The 23,813-nt window shown below is 52.4% G+C and overlaps 2 protein-coding genes and 1 pseudogene across 4 annotated transcripts; 2 read left to right on the plus strand and 1 right to left on the minus strand.

The window, feature by feature from the left end:
- The first annotated feature begins 67 nt into the window (after positions 1 to 67).
- Positions 68 to 1,806, plus strand: MEA1 (male-enhanced antigen 1). Of its 3 annotated transcripts, none has more exons than XM_061196199.1 (4): positions 68 to 142; positions 628 to 907; positions 994 to 1,096; positions 1,411 to 1,806. In XM_061196199.1, exons 2-4 carry the CDS (start codon positions 638 to 640, stop codon positions 1,560 to 1,562), a joined length of 525 nt encoding a protein of 174 aa, XP_061052182.1. In that variant the 5' UTR covers positions 68 to 142; positions 628 to 637; the 3' UTR covers positions 1,563 to 1,806. The 3 variants fall into 3 exon arrangements, with proteins under 3 accessions (XP_061052182.1, XP_061052181.1, XP_061052183.1); XM_061196198.1 differs by lacking the exon at positions 68 to 142 and adding an exon at positions 167 to 251; XM_061196200.1 differs by lacking the exon at positions 68 to 142 and adding an exon at positions 235 to 291.
- PPP2R5D (protein phosphatase 2 regulatory subunit B'delta) lies at positions 1,688 to 20,900 on the minus strand. Its single transcript, XM_061196191.1, has 16 exons — positions 20,751 to 20,900; positions 15,781 to 15,858; positions 7,024 to 7,234; positions 6,569 to 6,768; positions 6,360 to 6,470; positions 6,146 to 6,238; positions 5,606 to 5,736; positions 5,409 to 5,468; positions 5,194 to 5,302; positions 4,926 to 4,979; positions 4,446 to 4,616; positions 4,212 to 4,339; positions 3,463 to 3,564; positions 3,296 to 3,368; positions 3,037 to 3,153; positions 1,688 to 2,890 (listed from the first exon to the last, which is right to left on the minus strand). Exons 1-16 carry the CDS (start codon positions 20,775 to 20,777, stop codon positions 2,753 to 2,755), a joined length of 1,803 nt encoding a protein of 600 aa, XP_061052174.1. The 5' UTR covers positions 20,778 to 20,900; the 3' UTR covers positions 1,688 to 2,752.
- Positions 20,901 to 22,156: 1,256 nt separating this feature from the next.
- On the plus strand, positions 22,157 to 22,960 carry LOC133095701 (zinc finger and SCAN domain-containing protein 5B-like; annotated as a pseudogene).
- The last annotated feature ends 853 nt before the right edge of the window (positions 22,961 to 23,813 follow it).

Genomic DNA, 23,813 nt, shown 5'->3' on the forward strand with positions numbered 1-23,813 from the left:
GGTGGAGGCGGGGCAAGGGGCGGACTCTTCGTCCTCGCTCGCGTCAATCATGAGCGCGCGGCAGGGTTGGAGGACTAGGCACCCCGGCACGTCCTGCCGCGCCGGAAGTGAAGGTGCGAGTTTGGCAGCGGGCTCTGAGCGGGTAAGGCGCGCGGAAACGCCAGCGCCGAGAATCGGTGGGGCGGCTGGGGACGCCGCAGCTGGGGCCATTTGAAGGAAGCCTCTGGGACCCGAAGGGCGTTCGTCAGGCGGTACAGAGGGGAACCCCTTGGAGAGGAGAGAAGGGGGCGGGTACGCCTTGTCTAGGGGAGCTTATTTGGCGACCCGGAGTTCCTAAGTGGACGGGGGGGGAGGGGCGTTCTCGAAGGGGTGTCTTTTGGGAGGTGGCATGGCCTCCGGCTGGGCTGTTAAGAATTGGCGGCGTAAGGCGGCTGGGCTTCCGTTGGAGATAAGTCGGCTTAAGAGGTGTAGGGCCCGGGAGAGGCTGGATGGTGGGGAGGGGGGCAGGAAACTTGGGGCGTTTAAATGTTTCGTGACGTAGGAGGAGACCACAAGGAGCTGGATGAGAAGCTGAAGGTGGACTTAATTTCATCCGATCACTATTCTCCTGCCGCCCTGTTCTTGCAGCCCCTGCCCGATGGCAGCAGTAGTTCTAGGGGGAGACACCATGGGTCCTGAACGTATCTTCCCCAATCAGACTGAGGAACTCGGGCCACACCAGGGCCCTACAGAAGGCACTGGGGATTGGAGCAGTGAGGAACCAGAGGAAGAGCAAGAGGAAACGGGGGCAGGACCAGCTGGCTACTCCTACCAGCCCCTGAACCAAGATCCTGAACAAGAGGAGGTGGAGCTGGCACCAGTGGGGGATGGAGAAGATGTAGTTGCTGATATCCAGGATCGGATCCAGGTATGGTGGAGGAGGCATTGTTCCTGAGCAGGTGAAGCTGGAGTCCTTGAAGGACTGGCCCTGAACTGTCGTCTCTGGCTCTGCAGGCCCTGGGGCTTCATTTGCCAGACCCACCGTTAGAAAGCGAGGATGAAGATGAGGAGGGAGCTACAGCATCGAACAATCACAGCTCTATTCCCATGGACCCAGGTAAAAGAGATCATTCTTTTATTCTGGAATAATAATGGAGGAAGGGAACTGGTTAGTGCCAGTAGAGGGAAGTCACAGTAACACCCTGTTCCTAAAACAAGTTTGTAATCTAAGATTTTGCAGACTTCAGAATCCAGATGAAATGCTATTCTTCTAGGCTTGGGGGGGGGGGATGGGATGGGCAGGCTTGCCTAGGAATAACAGGACAGATTCAGTGACCTCACTAGCCCAAAAGCTCTGGGTTAATTCAACGAACGGGGAGGGGAGCTGGTCTTATTGTTTCTACCCCCTAACTGGTCTGCCTGTGATTTCAGAACACGTGGAGCTGGTGAAAAGGACGATGGCTGGTGTAAGCCTGCCTGCGCCAGGGGTTCCTGCCTGGGCTCGGGAGATATCAGATGCCCAGTGGGAAGATGTGGTACAGAAGGCCCTCCAAGCCCGGCAGGCTGCCCCTTCCTGGAAGTGATCACCCTGAGAGGTGCCTTATCTCCCTGCATTCCAGGCCAGAACCGGCACAGGACTGAACACATCCTGGTTGTAATGGCCATCTCCATCCTCCCCATCTCCCTTCCATGTCAAGGCAAATCAGACTTCTTCTCAGAGACCCACTTTATTCAGTTCTGTACATATGGGGACAACGGTCCAAGCCCAACCCACCTTAGCATGTATCACTCTGTGGAGAATAAAGCACCCTATGTACACAGCCAAAAGCTGCACTGCCTGTGCCCCTGGAACCCGGGTCCGGCCCCCCCCCAGCCCCTCGCCCCTCCAAGTTTCCTGAAAGGGACAAGTGAGAGCCTGCCCAGCATCAGCACAAACAGGGAAATAAATAGGTGTTGGGGGGAGCCATGCTTAGGGCACTGCCCCCTGCTTCCTTCTTCCTAGCTTTGGGGACCAACAGCACAGGAAAGCAGTCAGCCCCAGGATGGTCCCATCCATGTCAGTGATCCCAGGGCTGCTGCTCACCAAAGAGGGGGTACAGGGTAGAGTGTTTGTTCGTCCCCTTCTCTTGGTCCATCTGGGCCCTATATTCATCACCTACTGTCCGAAGCCTATGCTTTTCTCCTTTTGCTCTCCCATGTTGTCTTGATCAGGCAGGGGTAAGAGGAAATAATGCAACCCCATCAGCCTGCACACTGCTGGGGCTGGGGGCCTATTTGTGCTGTTGGGGGTTGGCTCCCCTCCAGCTAATTCACTCCAGGGGCCAATGGGGTTTGACATAACTTTGGTGAGAATCATCTCCTGCTGCTCCCTATATGCCTGCAGGGGAGGGAGACAAGGAGGAGACACCTGGAGTTCAAATGGCGCTGAAGGGGAGAGGAGAGGAGCATATTATTCCCCTGTGTATTTCTCAGAGCAGCCTCAGATAGCTGTGGGATAAGGAGCAGGAGGGGGCCAGGCATCCCCAAGTTGTCTGAGCGCTGAGCATTGCTGCGCTCAGCCTGTCTGTACTAGCCGCAGGGAGGCATGAACACATTTGGGGGGAGAAGAGGGACCACTCTGTGGGTGTCCCCGCTTCAAGTGCCTCATCCCCCTCCCTAGAGCAGAGAGGCCCTGCCTTGCCCCAAGTCAGCCAGTGGGGAGCAGAAGGTGGAGGGCTGGGGCAGTGTCCCAGGGCTGAGTGGGCTGTGGCCCTGTGGTGGGAGGGTGAGGAGGTCAGAGAGCCTCCTGGCTGGCAGTTAGAAACTCTTCCGCCCGCTTGTGCGCCTCCAGTGCCTTGATGGTATACACGTCCTGAGGCAGCTCTGACTTCCGCCGAAGCAGCACTTTCTCCTTCTTGATGTCCTTTAGCATCTGTGTGTGGATGTGCAGAAGGTGAGGAATGGTAACCAAGTCCCGAGAAATCCCATTGTTTCCTGCCCTGATTACTTGGCTCTGCGGCTCCTGTCTCCTCTCCCTCCCAGGGCTGTCTTGTCTTTCTGCTCCCCGTGCCCTCCCACCTGCACAGCCTCTGTCTCCACCGTCCTCTTCAGAAGCTGGATGTCCTCTGCCGTGGGGGTCTCCGTCTCCATCGAGTACACAGGAGGCAGTGGTGGAGGCGCTCGGAACATGGGATACTGAGAGGAAAGGAGGCAGACAAGTGGCGAGAGCCACTTGGGAAGTCTGGGGACCCTGCTTGCTTCCTGCCCCTCCTCAGACAAACCCTCCCCCCACCCAGGCTGGACCTCTCAGTTCAGGGCAAGGGCAGAAGCACCTCACCTGGGGGTTAAGGCGAGCCAGCTCCTCAATCCTTTGCCACATCTCTTCTCTCTCCTTCATTCGGAACCGGCCCCTGAGGGAGCAAAGATAGGATTGGGGTGGGCTTGAGAGAGAAGCACAGGGGGCTGGTGTGGAAGAGGAACACCCCCAAGGAGAGAGAGACTCACTTCTGCTTCTCTGCCTTGTATTGTTGTGTACAGTCATCAAACAGCTTCTGATTCATCTCCATAAACAGCTTCAGGGCATTGTAGATCAGGCCGTGGATTGTCCTGCCACCAGGAAGAAAGACGAGGTATAAGAGGCCAGAGCCTGCCCTCAGTGCCGGGACCTCAATTTGCTCTCTCCCACAAGGTGTCTCTGCTAAGAGCTTTCTCATGTACTACTCCCATCCCACCAGCCTCTGTACAGTGTAAGCTCATCGCTCTGGCCAAATCATGTGACTTGAGATAGGCAGTTCAGGCCCTTTACAAATATGAGTCTGCCTGTCCATCCTTCCCACACCCCGTGCTCTAAGAGCTCCCTTTTCCCCACTACTTCCTACTCTTTTAGCCCACACTAATGGCCTCTCAGCGCACTTGCTTTTAGCAGGAAAGCCTTTTTACAATGCTGGGATTTAATACATACTAAGAGGATCACATCAGCTTCTCACAACATGGAATTACATCTCCAAAGCTGCAGAATATCTGACCTCAAGAAGAGATGTGACAGAGGCCACTGCTCTGCTGCTGGGTAACACAGATCTCTCACATGGGTATCTTTTCTCCCCGGTCAGTCCCTCAAGGCCCTATTAATATGCAGTGGGCACCAGCCCCGCTTGCTGAGGGACCAGATGAGACCACTGGCTCTTGAGTCCATCCACACCCTCCCACGTTCCAAAACCAGATCCTCAGTGCCCAGTGCCACCCCAGTTCCCTACTTGTTCCAGTGGCTCTTGGAGTTCCTGTAGAGTGCAGGGAACATGATGGGAAGGACTCGGGCAGCATTGTCACTTATCAGGCTCATGATGTACTCATTGTTCCAGTAATAGAGGGCACGCTCTGCCACCTGGTGGGGACAGGCGAGACTCAGTGGGGATATGGCTCACTATGCTGAAGACCCTCCTCAGTTTTCTGGGAGGCAGGGGCTGGGATGTTCTGGGTCTGTGTCTCACCTGGAAATGGGGGCTGGAGACGCACTTGGCAAGCTGGCGGAAGAGTGGTTCCATCACTTTGCTGAACTCTGAAGGTTCAATGACATCCAGAATCTCCTCTAGCTCATTCAGGAACATCACCTCCTTGGGGCTGTGGGTCTTGGGCCAGAACTTGAGAAGGCCCACGATCACCTGCGAGAAGAGGAGGACACAGGAATAAAATTCTCACTCAACACCCGTCTGGGTCTCCAGGAAGCCATCCTGCCCTCTCCCCCTCAACCCCGGTGGGCACAGCTTGGGTGGCCTCAGCTAAGTGCTCATGTTTCTCCGGCTTGGATGCTTCCTAGGTGTACAAAGGTTTTACTTCTCCTTTAGAGAGGAAACCATGTCACCTGTCGGGTTACATCCCCCCTGAGTGCTTACGGCACTGCTCGATAGGTACCAACTGGCAAGTGCTACTGACAGGGAGAGGTGGACCCTGGGGCCCGGCAGGGGAGTTACCGGCTCAGTGAGGCTGCTTTCCTTCTCCAGGAACTGTACCACGCAGTACGCCAGCTGCAGAAGGTTGAGACAGAAAGGAGGTGAGGTGCAGGGCTCAGAAGGTCGCAGAGAGGTCGGTGACAGAAACCAGACCCCAGAACAGAAGGGGAGGCGTAGAGAGGAATTCCGCCCCCTGCTCCCTCTGCCGCCCCATCACGGCTGGAATGCTTCCCCTTCCCTCTTTTCTCTGCAGCCAGGGCCGGGGATTACCAGGAGGAAGGCAGCTCACCTGAGGGTGGTAGACACTCAGAGACTTGACCTTGTGAAGGGGAAGCAGGACACGGATGAGGAACATCTTGTGCTCTTCTTTCAGGGGCAAGGCAAAGCCATTGATGATGCTGGGAGTTAAGGGAGGGTTGTCAGGACCAAAGGGCCAGGTCCAAGCTCAATGCACCAATCCCCCCGACCTTTTCTAGGCATGTGTGCCCCCGCCCCACCTCTCACCTGCCCAGGATCTCCAGGAGCTCGGCAATCCCATTGTGATGCTCTGTCTCATAGATGAACCTGAGGGAAGAACAAAGACTCTCTTGATAACCCCTGATGCCCCTCCAGCATTCTGTAGAGTCCCGCCTACCACCCTTCTCCCACCCCACCTTAGTGAGGGGCTTGCTTTGCTCCTGAGCCCAGGCTCCTGGCCTCACCTGTAGAAGATGTGGTTGATCTGCCTACGGATATAAGCCCGGAGCCCCAAAAACTTGCCATAGATGCGATGCAAGATGGTCTTGAGGAAGTCCCGCTCTCGAGGGTCCTCACTGTCAAACAGGTCCAGGAGCTGGGAGCAAGCAGGAGGAGAGGCGGCAGTGAGGCAGGAGCCGGGGAAGGCCAGGGCTGGGGTGACTTGGGTCCTGGCCAGAGGAAGCCCTCTGAAGAGGGTGCGTGGAGACGAGTCTCTGGGAAGAGTGATGCTATTGTACTGCTCTACCCCAGGTGATGTCTGGGAATACATGCTGCATTCCCCATTGGGGGGGGGGAGGGTAACAGTGTTGCTTTTTTGTTTCCTTCCATTATGCTGGAAGCTTCTTATGGACAGAGTAGGTTTGTTTAACCCCCATGGTCAATTTGCACCAGACACAGCTGAAACCCAATACAGTACCTATATTCAGCAGAAGCAAAAAGAGCAGCTTGGACTGGAGTCAGGGGACGTGGGGCTAGAGTTCACAGACTGGAAGGAGGGCACTCACAGCAAGGACAAACTTCTGGTCAATGTACTTCTTGGCTATGTTTGGCTGGAAATCGGGAGACTCAAGGAAACGTAAGAAGAACTCGTACACGAGCTGCGGGGGGAAAGGAGCATCACTTAGGGGCATTCCCCAAGGACTGGGAGAGCCCCCTTGCTGCAGGGCTCAGAGTGCCCCCCTGCCCACAGCCAGGCCCCTGCCCCCTTTGCTCTGGTACCTGGAGATGCGGCCAGGCGGCCTCCAGGGTGGGCTCATCTTCCTCGGGGTCAAACTCAGCCCCAGTGGGATTTGATGAAGGTGGCAGCGTCCGGAAGAGGTTCACTGAAAACTGAGGGGTAGGGAGGGCCCAGGTGAGAGCTCTCTGGGCAGGTCTGGGCTCTTCCGGGGCCCCCGTCCCTGCCCGCTTTCCCCTTTCCCTGTGCCTACCATAGTGACGGCCTCAGGGTAAATGGCCTCGGTGACAACATCGCGGCTGTGGGTGATGTACTCCACCATTTCGTTGAGCCCCGCCCGCTTCACCTCCTTGAATTTGAGGTCACTGAGTGGGTCTGACACAAAGTCAAAGAGGACGCAGCACTGGCGTAGCTTCTGGATAAACAGCTCCTCCCGCTCCTGGGTTGGTGAGTCTAGGGGCGGATGGGCCATGGTCAGGTCTCCTCTGTGGTCCTTCACTGCTATGCCCTGCTCACCTCGCAGGGCGTTCCCCGATCCCTTCCTGCCACCATCCTGCTCCCCTGACGCCCACCCCCAGCCCCAGCGCAACTCCCCCTCACATTCTCTAGAGCTTCCACCCTCCCCCAAACACCCCCAAACCTCCATTCCGCCAACACTCACTGTCCCCTAGGTCTGATGCCCCAGCCCCCTTGACCTTTCCCAAGTACCTTTCAGGGCAGGAAGCTTCTGCAGCTCCCGGTTCTTGCTGAGGTTGAAGCGGGAGGAGCTTTGCCGTCGCTCCTTCTTGACAATCTGGGGCCCCCCTGAGTACTTGATTTTGCTGAGCTGTGTGGGGGGCGGCGTGCTGTTGCTGGGACGCTTGTTGGATGACGGCGGCTGCGGCTGCGGTGGCGGCTGGGGCTGGGGCTGGGGCTGGGCCTGGTCAAAGGAGCGAGTCACTGGAGTGCACTCGCCAAGCTACGCTTCCCACCCCAGGCCTGGCCCACCGCCCAGCCCCCGGTCCGTTTATGCCTCTATGGGCCTGGGCAGCAAGCAGCTGCCTCCTGCCCTGAAGGAGCCAAGACCAGGGTCAGACATAACTGCGGGATGTGGCCCTGGAAGGGAGCGGTCTAGAAGGCGTGTCTCCCAAAGTGCTGCCCGCTACCTGTGCATCAAGAGCCTTCAAAATGCTCACTCCCATTCCTGAACAGGCAAAGCTAATTGATGGACTGACGGTGACAGAAGTCAGACAAGTGGCTCTCCTGCCGGGGAGATGGCAGCGGTGGCAGCGGTGTGGGTTGGGGAGATGCGGGTGGTGACTGAGAAGGGGCACGAGGGACCTTTCTGACTAATGGAAACATTCCGTATCTTGACTGGGTCTGGGAGGTGGTTCATAGCATAAACATATGTAAAAATTAATCGAGCAGTACACCGAAGATTACTCTATTTTATCATTTACTGAACGTGTGACAGTCTTCAGTTAAAAGAAAGAAATTCCTTCCCATATCTCAGCAGTTTAACTACTAGAAATATAGATTAAGAAAAATCCTAAATATAAAAAAAGGCTTTGTGCAAAAACACTTTTTATGGTCTTATTTATAATGGCAAATATATAAATACATGGAAATCATGGAGTTAAAATTATGTTTATGAAAACTATGTACTAAATGTAATCATACGTGGTTCAGCTGTGAAAAATATTTGCACAGTCATAGTAATTTACTCAAAACGGGTGATAAGTATTCTGAGAGGAGGGGAAAAGTCTGCACGGAGGAATAAGACACTGGGGCCTTAATTTTCCACGTTAGGAAGTCAAGAGATATCTAAAGCTCACAAATTAAAGGGAAAAAAAAAAGCAGTAAAAGGATCTTATTTGGAGGTATAAAAGTCAATCTGCAAGGAAAGAGTTAGGAGTTGAATGTGGTTGCCACGAAACAACAGGAGAAGAGTGGCCGGCGACAGGGGCTGCCCTGCTCATTACAAGCCCGAGAGTATTATCTGACCTTCTGAACAATGCACCTATTACCACGCTGATAAAAATTAAAAACAAAACGAAAAGCCTAAAACTATGGAATGAGAGAAAATTGCTTCCTATATGCTAAGTTAAATAAGGATAACACAAACCTGTATATACAAAATGAGCTCACCCACATTAAAACATGCACAGAACCCAAAATACAGTTAAGAAAAAGAAAGAACAAGTGCATTGTGTTCATGACTATCTCCTGTAATGGCAGAATGAGACATGACTTTTTCCTATTTTCCTAAATTTTTTACAAGCTGACACTGCATTTATAATGGAGAAAGAGGGAATGCCCTGGCGGTCCAGTGGTTAGGACTCTGTGCTTCCACTGCATGGGGCCTGGGTTCGATCCCTGGTCAGGGAACTAAGATCCTGCAAGCCACGCAGCATGGCCAAAAAAAAAAAAGACAATATAATGGGAGAAATACAGCTAATTTCCAAAAGTTATTTCTTTACTTCCTCCCAGACACGGGTGTCAGAGCCCCACAAAGCCCATTTTCAGAAGCACACAAACAGGTGTTTGCAGGGCTGTCCACTCATAGGTACTGTCCAGGTAACCCCTTGCTGGGAGAGGGGAGAGGCTGAGCCACAGGACAGCCCTTCCCCACAACCAGAGAAGAGACTGCAGCAGGACCAGAGGAGTGAGGTCACGTCCAGCTGGGTCCCCACACCACAGGAAAACTGTCCTCCTGTGCTCACACCTGCCATCCCCGCCTCCTCTCCAGCCCCCTCCACAAACTCTTACTTCATAAAATAAGAATGGGAGAATATGAAACTCTCTGGGATAAGGGGCAAGGAGGAAGACAAATGTTATGCTTTGTATGCTCTTGAATTTTTCATAGAAACAATTATGTCAAGCTTGTGACCTATCTGGGGGTCAGAGGCAGGAGAGGAGCGCTGGGTCCAGCCCAGGGCAGGCCTTGGGTCCAATGTAGCTCATTACTGCTTTGGCCATCTGGCCCTCTCCTCCTCCTGAAATGAGCCCCAGACACCAATTTGACTAGGGGAATGCAAAGGAGTGGGGCAAGAGCAGTCATCACACACCTCCCTTGCCATGACTACACTCAACCAGTGTGATTTTTTTGGTTAGACAGTGCAAGGCACCCTGAAGTCTGGGGTCTCTCTTCCTGTACACGGAGGATGGATCACACCTTGGTAGAGGATGAAGGAGAGAGGCAAAAGGCCAGGGGGCCAGAGCCTGGTGTGCATCAGACTCTCCCCATTTCCCTGTCGCAGGAACAACCCAATCCTTATCTGTGGAGCTTAACAGTCAAGGGCACAGACTTGAGCCTGACTGCCTGGGTTTGACTACTGGCTCTGCCATTTATTAGCTGAGTAACCTCCAGGAGGTCACATAGCCTCTCTGTGCCTCATTTGTAAAGTGGGGATGGCAATAGTACCTACCTCACAGGGTTGTAATAAGGATTTAAATGAACAGTATATGGCACACAGAAGTGTCTTATAAGCAGTATCTTCTACTATTGTTGTTATTATTATTATTATTTCCCATCCCTGGATTTTAGGAATACAGCCTGGAAATTCCTGAAACTAGCACACCTCAAATGTTCCTTAGAGTTCATTATCCTTCTTGTTTTAAAATGGGGGAAGCCAGGGAATCCCCTGGCAGTCCAGTGGTTAGGACTCCATGCTTTCACTGCTGTGGGCCCGGGTTCAATCCCTGGGTGGGGAACTAAGATCTCACAAGCCACGTGGCGTGGCCAAAAAAATAATAAAATAAAATGGGAGAACCCAAGAAGGCACTGCATCTTTCAAGACCCACCTTCTTCCAAAAAGCCTTCTCCAATCACTCCAGGCCTTGCATGTCCACCCTCCACCCTCAACCTTCTGACACTGCTTATCTGTTCCACTGGCTCTGTGATCATCCCCAGTGACACCTCTTGATCACTTTGCTCATGTGTCATCTCCCCACTAGAAAGCAAGTCCCTTTAAAGCCAGGACCCTGGTTTGTGCCCCTCTGGGTCTCCTCAGCACTGACACTGGCACCTAACAGGCATTCAGCGAATGACTGGTCATTTGATTGATTGGGGGGGGGGGGGGCGGGTGGGGGACGCCAAGCCCAGGCCCATCCCCATAGGTCCCTCCTGTCCCGACCGGGGACCTTCAGAACAAAGCCCTGCACAGTGGTGGGAGCAGACTGGGAAGGAGAAACATCAGAGATACTGGGCTGAGGGGCTCAGTGGCAACTGAGGAACAAGACTCGGGAAGAATATGTCTCTCTTCATCCTCCCAGATAAGATGCAGAAACCTTGCATCTCCATGAACCTCGCACTGAGGGGACATCCAGAGAAAGGAGGCCTTCTTCCCAAAAAGGGAAAAGCAAGACCTCAGTTTTCTCTGCTAACGAGCAGAGGGTTGGACTAGATCAGTAGTCCAAACACTCTCCAAGTAAGGTTTTAAGAAAACAGAGATTGCATGGCTGAAAAATCATAGTTTAAAAAGCCACCCAATGAGTTGATGCCTAAGGTCCCTTCCCCATCAGGATGGCATTATTGAAGGCTGGGGTGGCCGGAGAGCAGCTGAGCTGGCTTAGTCTGCCCCGCCCCCAGCCCACTGGGCCACCCTGGTTTTATAAGGACCATTGGCTCCCAGGCGCCAGATACAAGGAGCAGCTGAGAGACAGCTGGGCCGGCCAGCAAAGCCCTGGAAACATACTTGTCAGAAGGGAGTATAGGTGTGTGCCAGCAACTCACCTCACGTTCAACCCTTTCTCCTAAAAGCTCTAGCTTCCAACTTCTCCTTTATTGACCTGGGCTGGAGATGAAAGGCAGCTGCATTCCCAGGAGAACCTTCTGCAGCCATCAGAGCATGGGTGGACACGGCCCAAAGGCAAGCTGGTGACCTGCCTGCTCCCACTTCTGAGACTCCATAGTGGCTGTCTCCTCTGCCTGAACAACTGTCTCTTCCCACTTCTAAACTTGCAACAGGATCCAAACTCCAAGAAGCCTTCCTAGATTCAGGCCTCCTGCAATCCAGTGGGGCTTTTTTTAAAATATAAATTTATTTATTTATTTATTTTTGGCCGCATTGGGTCTTAGCTGCTGCACGCAGGCTTTTCTCTAGTTGCGGTGAGTGGGTGCTACTCTTCGTTGTGGCTCGTGGGCTCTAGAGTGCAAGCTCTGTAGTTGTGGCGCACGGGCTTAGTTGCTCCGCCACATGTGGGATCTTCCCGGACCAGGGCTCGAACCTGTGTCCCCTGCACTGGCAGGCGGATTCTCAACCACTGCGCCACCAGGGAAGCCCCTCCAGTGGGGCTTTGAATTTATACACCGCCCTCACACTCAGGAGACTGCAACTATGCTTGCCCACTCTGCACCAATTCCATTCCAACCTGACCCTAACACAGACACCGGTAATCATTAAACCCATATATTTAAAGATAAAGTAGGACGTAGAAATATAATTTAAGCACTATAGAAGGTACTGTAGTAGAAAGACGAAAGATAAAATTATCAGTGAAAAACGCAAAGATTAATGTTATAGCTTTTGCATAATGAATTAACTAGCTGAGTGAAGATCATTTTAGTTTCAAACCCTGAAAATCAGAGAGGCATTCTCTCCTGTATTGACACCTAGAGCGCTGTTGGGTTGGCCAAAAAGTTCATTTGGGTTTTTCGTAACAGCTTACAAAAAACCCAAATGAACTTTTTGGCCAACCCAGTACCCGTTCTTAATTCATTTATTCAATAAACATCATGCTACACATTAGAGATTAAAAGGTGAATAAGACATGGCCCTTGCCCTCGAAGAGCTCACAGTCCAGTGGGGTGGGCAAGACAGACACGAAAGCGGCCATTAGTACAGGGCAATGCAAAACCAGAGCACTGCAAAGGATTCAGGAACTCAGAGGGCTGAGTGACAAACTCTGCCTGAAGAATTAGGGAAGCCCTCCCTGAAGAGGTGACTTTTGATTTGGCTCTTAAAGGATAAACACGGGTTTAGGCAAAGAATGAAAAGAGAGAGATAAAGCAGTCCAGGCCAATGGGATGACATCAATAAGAGCCCCGAGCCACAAAAGGCTTGTCTTGTCGGGCTGGAAGATGGAAAGTCCAGAGGGGCTGGAAGAACAGAGCTGGGCCAGCCCAGGAGGCCTGAGGCTGAGTATTTGAATTTGTTAGCAATGAGATGCCAAGAGGGGCTTTTAAGTAAAGGACTGATAGGACCAAAATGTTTTTAGGGTAACAACTCTGGCTACAGTGATGTCAGGCTGAAGTGGGGGAGACCAGGATCGTTTCTTCCTCCCTCTGTCCCTGCTCCCAGAACTCAGGACAGGGCACAGCACATAGAAAAGTCCACAGCACTGAAATGCTTTTTCCAAAGACAGGCCAGGAAAGACCCCTGCCTTGCAGCAGAGTCTGACCTAATCTCTCAAGGCTCCTTTCCATTCTAAGACTCTTCTAGAATCTTAGAACCAGCCTATTAGGTCATTAAGAACAAGGGAGGACTGGCCACAGACCTGGGCTGAATTCCAGCTCTGCTGTTTTACTGCCGAGTAAAAGCTACTTAACATCACTAAGCCTCAGTTCCGTCTGTAAAATGGGGCTGATGATGATAACAGATGACCTCAGGGACTGCTGTAGAGATTAAATGAGAAGATTATAAGATTAAATGCATGCGAAGTACTTAGCACAGTGCCTGGGACAGAGTGTACTGGGTTGAACAGTGTCCCCCCAAAATTCACATTAACCCAACATCTATGAATGTGATCGTTATTTGGAAACAGGGTCTTTGCAGATGTAATCAAGTTAAAATGAGGTCATACTGGATTAGGGTGGGCCCTAAATCCAACATGACTGGTGTTCTTATAAGAAGAGGGAAATTTGGACACAGAGACAGAGGCACAGGGGAGAACGCTGAGTGAAGATGGAGGCAGAGATTGGAACGATGCTTCTACAAGCCAAGGAGCAGATCGCAGAAAGCCACCGAAGCTGGGAGAGAGGCGTGGAAGAGATTCTTCCCTAGAACCTCAGAGGAACATGGCCTGCTGACACCTTGATTTCAGACTTCTGACCTCCACAGCTGTGAGAGAATAAATTTCTGGTATTTTAAGCCACCCAATTCATGGTAATTGGTTATGGCTGTCCTAGGAAACTAATACACAAGTAACTGCTCAATAAAATAAATGTTGGCTGCTATAAATTATTAAGATCAGTTGGAAAGACTGGCAAATGCTTGACACGGGGTAAGTTTGGCTGTAAGAACCCAAAATTCTGGACTAGAAAAAGGGTAAGGGAGGGATTTCCTTGGCGGTCCAGTGGTTAAGACTTTGCCTTCCAATGCAGGGGGTGCAAGTTCGATCCCTGGTTGGGAGCTAAGATCCCACATGCTTCGCAGCCAAAAAGAAAAAAAAAACATAAAACAGAAGCAATATTGTAACAAATTCAATAAAGACTTTAAAAATGGTCCACATCAAAAAAAAAAACACTTAAAAAAAAAAAGAAAGAAAGGAAAAGGGCAAGAGAAGGACTGTGACAGCTTTTGATGACCTGGGCCTCACAGCCTGGCCCCCAACTATTCCATGTCCCACTGCCTGGGGCCACCTGGGTGCATTTCTGCAAAATCATGGAGCAGAATTCCTGCAGCTGCCTCAGACAGGTGAGCCCTGAGCGGCATTTCATAAAACAGAGCCCAAGGTGAACACGACACTCTCCTTTTCCAGAGGGCGGTGGAGAAATCACAGCAGCTGGTCTCAGCTTATTTCTTAAGCTGCTTGAGCCTTCGTTTTCCTACCTATGAAAGGAGAGGGTTCCTTCCAGGTCTAATCTGAAGTTGGTTTGTTTGCTCATCCATTCACTAATGCATTCAAATGCTGGTGCTTCCGGTGGGCCAGGCCCTTCGGTGTGAGCGAGAGCCTCTCAGGAGCTAAGTGTTAACACAGGAGACAACTGACACACAATGAATTCCCACGGAATTGTTTCATTACAGCTGTGGTTAAGCACTGGCGTGGAGTGATGCTGGGTACCAGGGGCCCTGACCGCATCCTGGGCATGGGGATGGGGGCAGGTGGTCAAGGAGGGCTGCTTCCAGGAAATGACAGCCAATCTGTCTAGTAACTGAACAAGCAGGAGGGAGTCAGGCAGAAGGCAGGAGTGGCCCCCCAAGCTATTCCTTTCTGTCCCTTTAAATCCTGTTTCCAAGTCTCTTGCTGCTTTGAGTATCAGTTGCCGGCTCCCGACCACCTTCCCTGTGGGTCCCACACATGTCACGGCTCCTGAAGGGGAGACTGAGCCCAGAGGGTGTGCCCTCCAGAAGCATCTCCTGGTGATCGCCTGTGAACCAAGGGCGTGAGCACACAGGTGTGGGGAAGAAGCAAGCTCCTTCCCTCAGAGTTCACAGTCTGGTGGGGAGAAACACATCTGGGAACCAACAGTGCCAGCACTGAGTGACAAGGACTGGCCTAGAGACATGTTCAGATGCCAGTGTACGTGCAGAGGAAGGAGGAATTTCTCTTCTGTGGTCCTCAACTCGCATGTCTGTAAGATGGAGAAAACCTACCCTGCTTCCTCCCATCACTCAAGTGAGGGTAAAATGATGGTCGCAGGTGTGGAAAGTGCTTGGCTCTCTTTGGAGGTGATAGGGACCAGAAGTATCCAGAAAAATCCAAATCCAGAGTTAACCCCAACCAAACACTTTTTAATCGATCTCCTCTCCATGACCCGCCCCCAACCCACAAGACCTGCCCAGAATTAGACAGCTCCATTTCCTGTTCACCTCCATCCCTCTGAACAGTTTAGCACAGGAGGGAGGAAGCACAGAAACCAAGGATCACCAGCTTCCGGGTAACACAGGCGCTTGCTCAGCGTGCTCCCAGGACCGTTCAGCATCCAAGCATTCCACTGAGCACACTCCCAAACTTCCATGGACACACTCTGGACTTCCTTAAGTCCCTCCACCCTCCTGTGTGCTCTCTGCTTGCCATTTATTGCTTTACAGCCCTAGATTGCCAAGCTGCACTGACCTCTGCTCATGCCTGTCCTTCAGCAGCTCCCATCTGATCAGGACCGAGAAAGGTGGGCCCAGCCCTGCCCGACTCAGGGACATCAGCCACTCCCCACCCCTGCCCCACCCAGAGCTACACTGAAGTCACCCCACTGAGCACCCATGTGCACCCGTGTACTTTTCCCTCCTCCCCAGGACTCTACCCCTAGCTTTTTGCCCTAAGAGAAAAGGAATTCTCAACACTTTGATAGACAGAGAATTGACTTTCACAGGAATCCCTGCGGAATCGGAAAAACTGGAGGGCTTATTTGGTCCACAGCCGCCAAAGGGAAAGCCTGCCTGAGGGCAGTCTGGATGGGCTGTCCAGGCCCCTCCCTGGCTATGAAAGTCTCCTTCCCTCCTGCCCCAATAATCTCCGGCCCCCTGAGATCCCTCACCCCACTGGCCATCAAGCAGGTGGAACAGGCGCCTGCACCATAACTAGGGCTGTGCCCACGTTCATTACCTCCTCAGCGCTCTCGCCTCCACCATCCTTGCTCGAGCTGCTGGGCTTGGCCGCGCCTTTGGCAAGCTTGGGGGGCTCCTGCAGGGAGAAGACGGAGGTAGAGTTAACAGATGCCGAGGAAGGGAGAGGCCTCATCCTCATCCCTCAGGTCTCTGTTGTAATTCTCCTCTGTCCAATTGAATCAATCAGTCAATCAGCACCACTGAGCACCTACCTTAAACCTGGGGCGGTGGGGTGGCAGGTTGGGGTACACAAAGGGAGATTCAGTCCCTCAAAGGCACCAACGAGTTCAGAATCTGGTTAGGAAGACAACTCTAATACACAATAATTCAGCATGACCATGCTCCTTCACCTCACAAGGCTGTTGTATGAGTTAGGGTCTCTGTTAAGTAAGAACCAGGGTGACAAGGCTCAAGGGAAAAGCAACATGGAAGAAGCTGCTCAGACTGGCTTCCGGCTAAAGCGGGCAGAGGGGGCCTGAAGCTCTCATGCTGGAGGGAAGGGAGTCACCACTCTACCCCCGAGGCCATCTGGAAAGACCTGGAAGCCTTTTTTGGATATCACAAACAGCACCCAGACTAGAAACTGCTACTGGCATAATCAGTGGGGCCCAGGGATGCTAACAGGTATAGGAATCGTCCCAAGAACGCCTCGGTAGACAAGCACAAGGACAGGGATGGGGATAAGGCCCAGAATTGCTACAAAGAATGAGCACTAGTCCAAAGTCTCCCTTGGGAACCTAGCTGCTGGCTCAGAGCCCTGGCCTGCCCAGCATCTCTTCCTATGCTTTGGGCCAAAAAAAAGCAACTGCCCAGGGACAGGATGAGGAAAATGTGAAAAAAGACTTGGGGATTTAGGTCTGACTGTAAGCTCAACACAAATCATCCATGTGCTGTGGCTGCCACGGCAGCTCATGTGACCTGCCATCCAGTTAACAGACCTGTGCAGGGTGCCTGGCACCAGGGGACGTGGAAGCGCCCCGTCCTTGGCACTGATGGGGCCATTCTGGAGGATCTGGTTCAGTCGAGAGCATCACACTTTGGAAGGGACAAAGAAAAATGCTAGGTTTTCTTCGGGGAAAATACAACCCATACTGGGAGTAGATTCAAAAGCAGGTCCTGAGAGCAACAGCTGCAGGAACTGGGATAGTTAACAATGGAAGGGACGAGTCATGGCGGGTGGGGGAGCAAGAGGGATCTTTACGAATAAATGAAGGGCTGCCATGTGGACTAAAGATGCAACTTGTTCTATGTGGATCCAGAGGCCCAAGAGCCACGGGCAGAAGTGGCAGGAAGACAGGCTGAGGCTCCAAACAAGGAAGACTTTTCTCCTGCAGCAGCTGCACAGAAACCGGCTGCCTAGTGAGGCTGTAAGCTCCCCAACCCAAGAGCATTCAAGCAGAGGTGCATTCATGCCTCCTCCAAGGCATGATGCAACAGGGTCCCGAGCCTTAAATGCAGATCGGATTGGAGGACCTTGGAAATCACTTCTAGCTCTGAGATTCTGCGACTTGATAGCACCTGAGCCCCTTCAGTGAGAAGTGTTAAATCAGTGATTATGCCCACGGGGGCAAAAGGATTTCAGGGAGAAGAGAGCTCCGCGTAGGCTGGAGCAGGGGGAAGGCTTCGTGGGGGTGGGGAGGCAGGAAGCCGTTCCCAGGTGTGGAGCAGCTCCAGGCAGTCATACCAGTGGGAAGGAGCCCTGTGCTCTGGGTGGCTAGGCGCTCTCCCAGTGCCCACTGACCAGGCAGGGCACACTCACCCCTTACCGAGGGGCCAGGGAGTGGTGCAGAGCGTGGGGTGGAGAGGAAAAGGATGAGGGGGGTGCAGGCAGGACGCAACACTGAGGTGACCGTCTGCACACAGCCCAGACGTGGGCCTCTCGGACAAAGCTGGCCCATCTGCACCCACGTCTCACCCCTCTCCTTGATCGTGAGCTCCTTGTTCCTTTTTGTACCCCTCCACCCACCCTGCAGCACTCAGACATATCTCTCAGGGAATGTGTGGAAGAAAGATCCCGGCTGCCTGGGGGGTGGTGTTGGGGGTTGGGCATGGGAACCAGGCCACCACCCTTGCTCCCTGGCTCCCGCAGAGCAGGTGAAATGCACACACTTCAGCCCAGTCCAGCTGTCCAGTGCTGCATGGCAATGTGGTTTAGAGCCAACCCTGTGTTCCAGGCCCAGCTCTTACTGGCTATACAATCATGGGCAAGTTAACTAGCCTCGCTGAGCCTGTTTCCTCACCTATTAAGTGCTGACAATCAAAGTACCTAATTCCCTTTATTTTTTTTTTTAATTTTTAAATTTTTAATTTTTTTCTTTTTTGTCTGTGCCGCACAGCATGCGGGATCTTAGTTCCCGGACCAGGGATCGAACCCGTGCCCCCTGCAGTGGAAGCACGGGACGACTGGACCGCCAGGGAAGTACCCCTAATCCCCTTTAGCACAGTGTCTGGCACGTGAAAAATGAAATGTTAGTCAATGTTATTACTATTATTATGAACAAGAAAGAAGTGGGAGGGAGCAGAGGCACACCACCACCCAGGAACCTAAAAGAGAGAAGTCCTACATCAGAACATGAGGGAAGAGGGAGGACGCAAATCTCCCCAAGGATTGACTCAGCACTCATCCATTGAGCATCTACTGTGTACAAGGAGATGCCAAACCAAAATGGAGCTTAGTTATTATCTCAAGGGGGAAGAAAAGACTTGTCTACAATTAATTCCAGTCCAAGGGAACACAAAAGGGCCATAAGTGACCTACCGAGTACTCTGCAAATCCAGGGGAGGAGGGAGAGCTCACCCCCAACTAAGGGTTCAGGACGGGCTTCAGGGAGGAGGCCGTGAGGTTAGGCCAGGCATGGGACCAGCAGAGATGAAGGAGAAAGGGGAGAGGTGATGGATGAGCAATACAGACCCTCCATCCCCCCCTCCTCTCTGCCCCCACCCCTTTTAGGCAAACCCCAGTGACATCGTCAGGACTTGTCAACCATTGAAGGAGGCCAAATGCAACTAGAAATCAAAAGTGGAAAGTTAAACCTTAAAGGGGATCAGAGATGCCTGGCCCCATGCACACCAATCCTTCCCATACTCTTTCCCAACCAAACACTTAACACCTGTGGTCCTAGCAAGTCTTAAGAATTTTTCTTCTTCTTCTCAATCCTCTAGTAGATAAAGGCTTTCTGTGGATGGGGCAGTATCTGTTCCATCAGACTAACAACTACAGATCAGTGAGGACCTCATCAGCTTCCCCTGAATTGCACTGCTCTCCACACTCCTTGTAGGAGCCCTTCAGCCCCTGGTGTGGCTGACTTTTGTGTGCATCACCTACAGCTAAGCTGCCCAAACCACCTCAGCATGCCTGCTCCCCAAGGACACAGGGCCTGGGTGGGGAACCCAAACCTGCCCAGCTCAGCACCCAAGGAGGTTCAATGCCTGCTATACCATCACCAACTCAACACTCAGAATCTCAGGTCCTGAGAGGTTATGGGGACAATCCAGAATCAGAGCTGCCTGGTAAATCTCCAACAGCCCCAGGATAGGGAGTTTAACTGATAAGGTCAGAGATGGCAGCCCAGCAACCCAGCCAATCAGAGGGCAAATGAAAGCAAGACACCTCTGGGGTCATAAAGTGGGTGAGCAGAACACCAGGCCAGAGCTAGCACCCACCATGAAGGGCCAGCCCCAGGAAAGAAGAAGCTGGGGGAGGCTGGAACTGGTATCCTAGCATCCTCTGTGTGAGTCTGTACCTCAAAGGAACCACACCTCTGAGTCAGACATCAGCAACAGCAGGAAACAGAGGGTAGGGAAAGACAGGGATGAAGAAGAGGGGAAGGCAGTTCGGAGGTAGAAGAGGAAGGTGAAAGAAGGCAGCATCAAGAAACGGTCTGTGTCAAGACACCAAGACAAAGGCAAGGGTGTCCAGGAGTGGCTGCCCTGTGGAGTAAGAAGGATAGCTAATCTGATACTGAGGGCAGATTCCCAATTTGAGGACAGTGTGGCCCAGGAAAGACAGAAACCCAGCACTGGTACAAAAAAGGAAAAATGCAAAGGTTATCTTCAATTAGGAATAAGGGGAGTAGCCTGCCCAGATTAGGAAAGGTGACTGGTTGAGGATGAACCTGGGAGTGGGTTGATGCCTGTTAGAGGGGCTTTGGTACAGAGGAGGCCTTTAAGTCAGGAGACCTGATATTACAGCTGGGCCTCCAGCAGGCTGTGTGACCTTGGCCAAGTCCCTTCCCCTGTCCCCCTGTCGGGGCCTCAGTCTCCTCATCTGTATCACTAGGGATTGCACTGAATGCGCTCAGACACCCTGACGTTCCGAGGTTCCATCGGCAGAAGGAAGGGCTCAGTCCTGGTTTACAAGTTTGTGTGTGAAGGAAGAACTAGAGGGAGGGGCCTAGGCCAGACTCGGTGGAGGAGAGAGAAAGCAGAGCCGTTCTAGGTCAAGGAGCCTGGCAGGGAGGGAGAAGGGGCTGTAGGGGACGGTGGAGAAGGCAGGCCCAGGCCCAGGTCCAGGCCCAGGCGGGTGGGAAGAGGAGGGAAGAGAAGGGGCTGCGCGGGGTTGGAGAGGGGGGTTAGTTCTGGAGGGAGGTGCAGTCTCAGATAAGCGGCTGTCCCAAACGGCAAACGGGTGGGGGATGGGGAGGGGATGGGGATGTGATGGGGGCAGAAAAGGCAGGGGAGTAACCTGGGAGTGGGGCAGAATCTGGAGGGAGGAGGTTACCCTGGGCCGGGGGCCGGTGGAGGGAGGTGCATGTGGGGGGACTCTACCCCGGACAAGGGAGGGAGCTTTCTCAGCTGCGGCACAGGCTGGGGGTGCGACCAGCAGCAGGGGCGGAGGGCCGACCCCGGGAGTCCTGCGGGGGCCGGACGGGAGGGTCAGTCTGGGGCTGTCCCGGGCCTGGCTCGGGCCCCTCCCAGAGCTCCGCGCAGGCCCCGAGGCGGAGGCGCGGAGAAAAGGGCCACGCTCACCTTCTCCTTCTTCAGTTTATAGGGCATCTCGGCCCGTCCGGACCCGGTCCGGCTCTTGCGGCCCCGCTCCGGCTCCGGCTTTGCTCGGCCGCACTCGGCCCGCTCGGCTTCTCTTCGCCACCGCCTGCGCGCTGCGCCCGGGTCGAGCGGTGTCTGTGCCTCCAATTGGCCCGAACTCTTACAAACCTGCCTGACAACCAGGCGCCGCCTTCTCCGATTGGTCATTGGAACCAAGCGGCTTCCTTTTTTTCTCATTGGAAAGGAAGAGTACAAACCGCCAGGGTTCGGCTCCCAGAATTGGCTGAAGTGGGAGGTCCCGCCCTAAAGGGGGTTGAGCTTAGCGTGAGAGGCGCGGGTCAGGGGATGCCCGGGCTTTGCACCCAGTGCTGCACTTCGGCATCTGGTGTGCCTCGGCCTCGGCCGTTCTTCGCGGCCCGTTCAATTCTAAAGTGGTTCTCACTCTTTCCCCACTGCGACTCCGCCCAGTCCGAATTGAAGGAAAGAAGCCCTAAAATGAAGGGTGCCTTTCTTCGTCAGGGTAACGTAACGCTAATTGCCTACGCAAAATTGGTGGAGAGAGCTACCAGGAGCCCTCGAGGGCATCCTTTCCAAGACAAGGCTTGAGGAGGATCAAAGGGGAAGCCTGGCAGGCTGGGACCGGGGTGAAATGAGATGAGAATCTAGGGTTTGTTGCAACTTTGGGAAGAGGATCCCCGTTCCTATTGCATATGCCCTAGCGTTGGGGAACCGGCTAGACCTGAGCACTTGGGAACGCAGTGGAAATGCTACCTCATTGTTGAGTGTCTCTCGGAAATACATCCCTTACTCCCCACCCTGCCAAATCCAGTGTCCTAATGGATAAGATCAGTTCCTGCCCTCAAGGAGTTCAGAGTCTGGTGAAGTTCACAGCCGTGTATAAATAGATGATTAAGAAACAATGTAGTAGGGCTTCCCTGGTGGCGCAGTGGTTAAGAATCCACCTGCCAATGCAGGGGACACGGGTTAGAGCCCTGGTCCGAGAAGATCGCACAGGCCGCGGAGCAACTAAGGCCGTGCACCACAACTACTGAGCCTGCGCTCTAGAGCCCGTGCTCCACAACAAGAGAAGCCACCTCAATGAGAAGCCCGCGCACCGCAACGAAGAGTAGCCCCCGCTCTCCGAAAGCCCGCCAGCAGCAACAAAGACCCAACGCAAACAAAAATAAATAAAATAAATTTATTTTTAAAAAGATACAATGTAATAAATTACACAAACCTAGAGGTGGCTGGAGGAATATGTTTCAGAAAGTCAACTCCAGTAGCAGGTTGACTACTGGAGAAGGCTTAAGAATAAGCCTGTGGCTGCTCAGGATTTGTTGATTCACAGGATTGTGGGGGGGATGGTAAGGGAAAGGGAGGAGTTGAGGATGAATTCTGGAAGCCATCAGAGATGTAGGAGGTAAACTGGTGTCATAATGGCAAAGGAAGTATAAGAGGATTGGTCAATAGTGTCAGATTCCAGAGAAAGGTTGAGTAAGATCAAGATCAAACAGCATGTCAAGAGCCTGAAATTCTCAAGGGTCCTGAGGGAGAAGTTTCCACTAAGAGTGGATACAGAAGAGGTTCTCCGAGGAGTCTAAGATGTTTCAAATGGAAACAGGCCAACAGTCCCACTTCCCAAGAAGTGCGTCAGGAAGAAGCCACATCTTTGGACAAAGGAGAATTCTCAGGACAACTTGGGTCCCATTCTGTTGGTTCACCTAGCACAGTGGGACCAACCAGTCTTCCCGAGGGAAAAGAAGCCTGGGGATGGGCACCCTATGAATATGGTATGCAAGAAGGGATTTCCTTATCCATCTCAGCTTACCCTTCACCAGAGGATACACACGGGAGAGAGACCCTTTAAATGAAATATCTGTTCCAAAGGGTTTATGCAGCCTTCGGACCTGTGGGTTCATCAGCGAATCCACACAGGAGAGAAGCCATACTGCTGTGATCTCTGCCCCAAGAAGTTCACCCACGACTCCATGCTGCATGCTCACAAGAGGACCCACACCAAGGAGAAGCCTTTCCGATGTGAGCACTGTGACAAAGTTTTTAGCCACAGCGGGAACCTCAACATTCACTGACACACTCACTCTGTGCTCAAACCCTACTTGTGTCCCGAGTGTCACAGTGCCTTCCGTCAGCTGGGGACTTTCAAACGCCACCAGAAAACACATTCCAAATGACTTTCCCAGGACCCCGCACTCAGGTCCAAGTCCCTTCTGCTCCAAGAAGGGAATTCAGGATGATTTGTCACCTCCGTGATACAAAGGATGGATGACATGTGAAGAACTTAGGAGGATACTGGAACCCAATGGGGTTCCATCCACGTGTATTAAAAGGATCTTTGAGTGATAACTTATCTTTCCCTTTGGATTTTGTTTTCTACTTTAGTATAGCCTATGTTTTTTAAAATAAGTTTTTGTTTGTGTTCTTCTTTCAACAATGCATATCGTAGTGGTTTTAAGTACTTCATCATGAAACTTAGGCTGCTGCTGATTGTCTTCCTTTTAGGCATGATTTCATTGTAAAATAGGATGCTCCTGGCATGGCAGCCAGATAAAATATAGGAAAACCAGTGAAATTTAAATTTCAAATAAACAAATACATTTTTTGTCAAAAAAAAAAAAAGATCAAACAACCTCACCTATATTCTGCAGTTAAGAGGTTACAGATGATCTTTGCAGGAAAGTTTCAGAAGAATGGAAGGAATATTATAGCAGGTTGAAGAGCAAGCAAGAGGTATGGAAGTAAAGGCAACAAATCTAGGCTCCCGGCTATCTTACAGAAGTAATATTTGGCGTTCAATGACAAATGACGATTTCAAGGTAATGCAGAGTGGACGGCATGCCAACCATTATTTGCTAGGGGAAAAGCCTAGGAGGAAAGCACGTTTATTTGTGGATGGATATTTGTGTCTGTATGGATGCTGACCCAGGCAGGATACCAGATGTATTTACCCATTCCCAAGACCTCAAGGAGCACGATAGCCCTGAGGCCTGGAGCTTGCCTGCTACTGTGTAAAGGAGGCATATCCTC

The sequence above is a fragment of the Eubalaena glacialis genome, chromosome 7, assembly GCF_028564815.1.
Source record: "Eubalaena glacialis isolate mEubGla1 chromosome 7, mEubGla1.1.hap2.+ XY, whole genome shotgun sequence".
NCBI classification, from domain to species: domain Eukaryota; kingdom Metazoa; phylum Chordata; class Mammalia; order Artiodactyla; family Balaenidae; genus Eubalaena; species Eubalaena glacialis.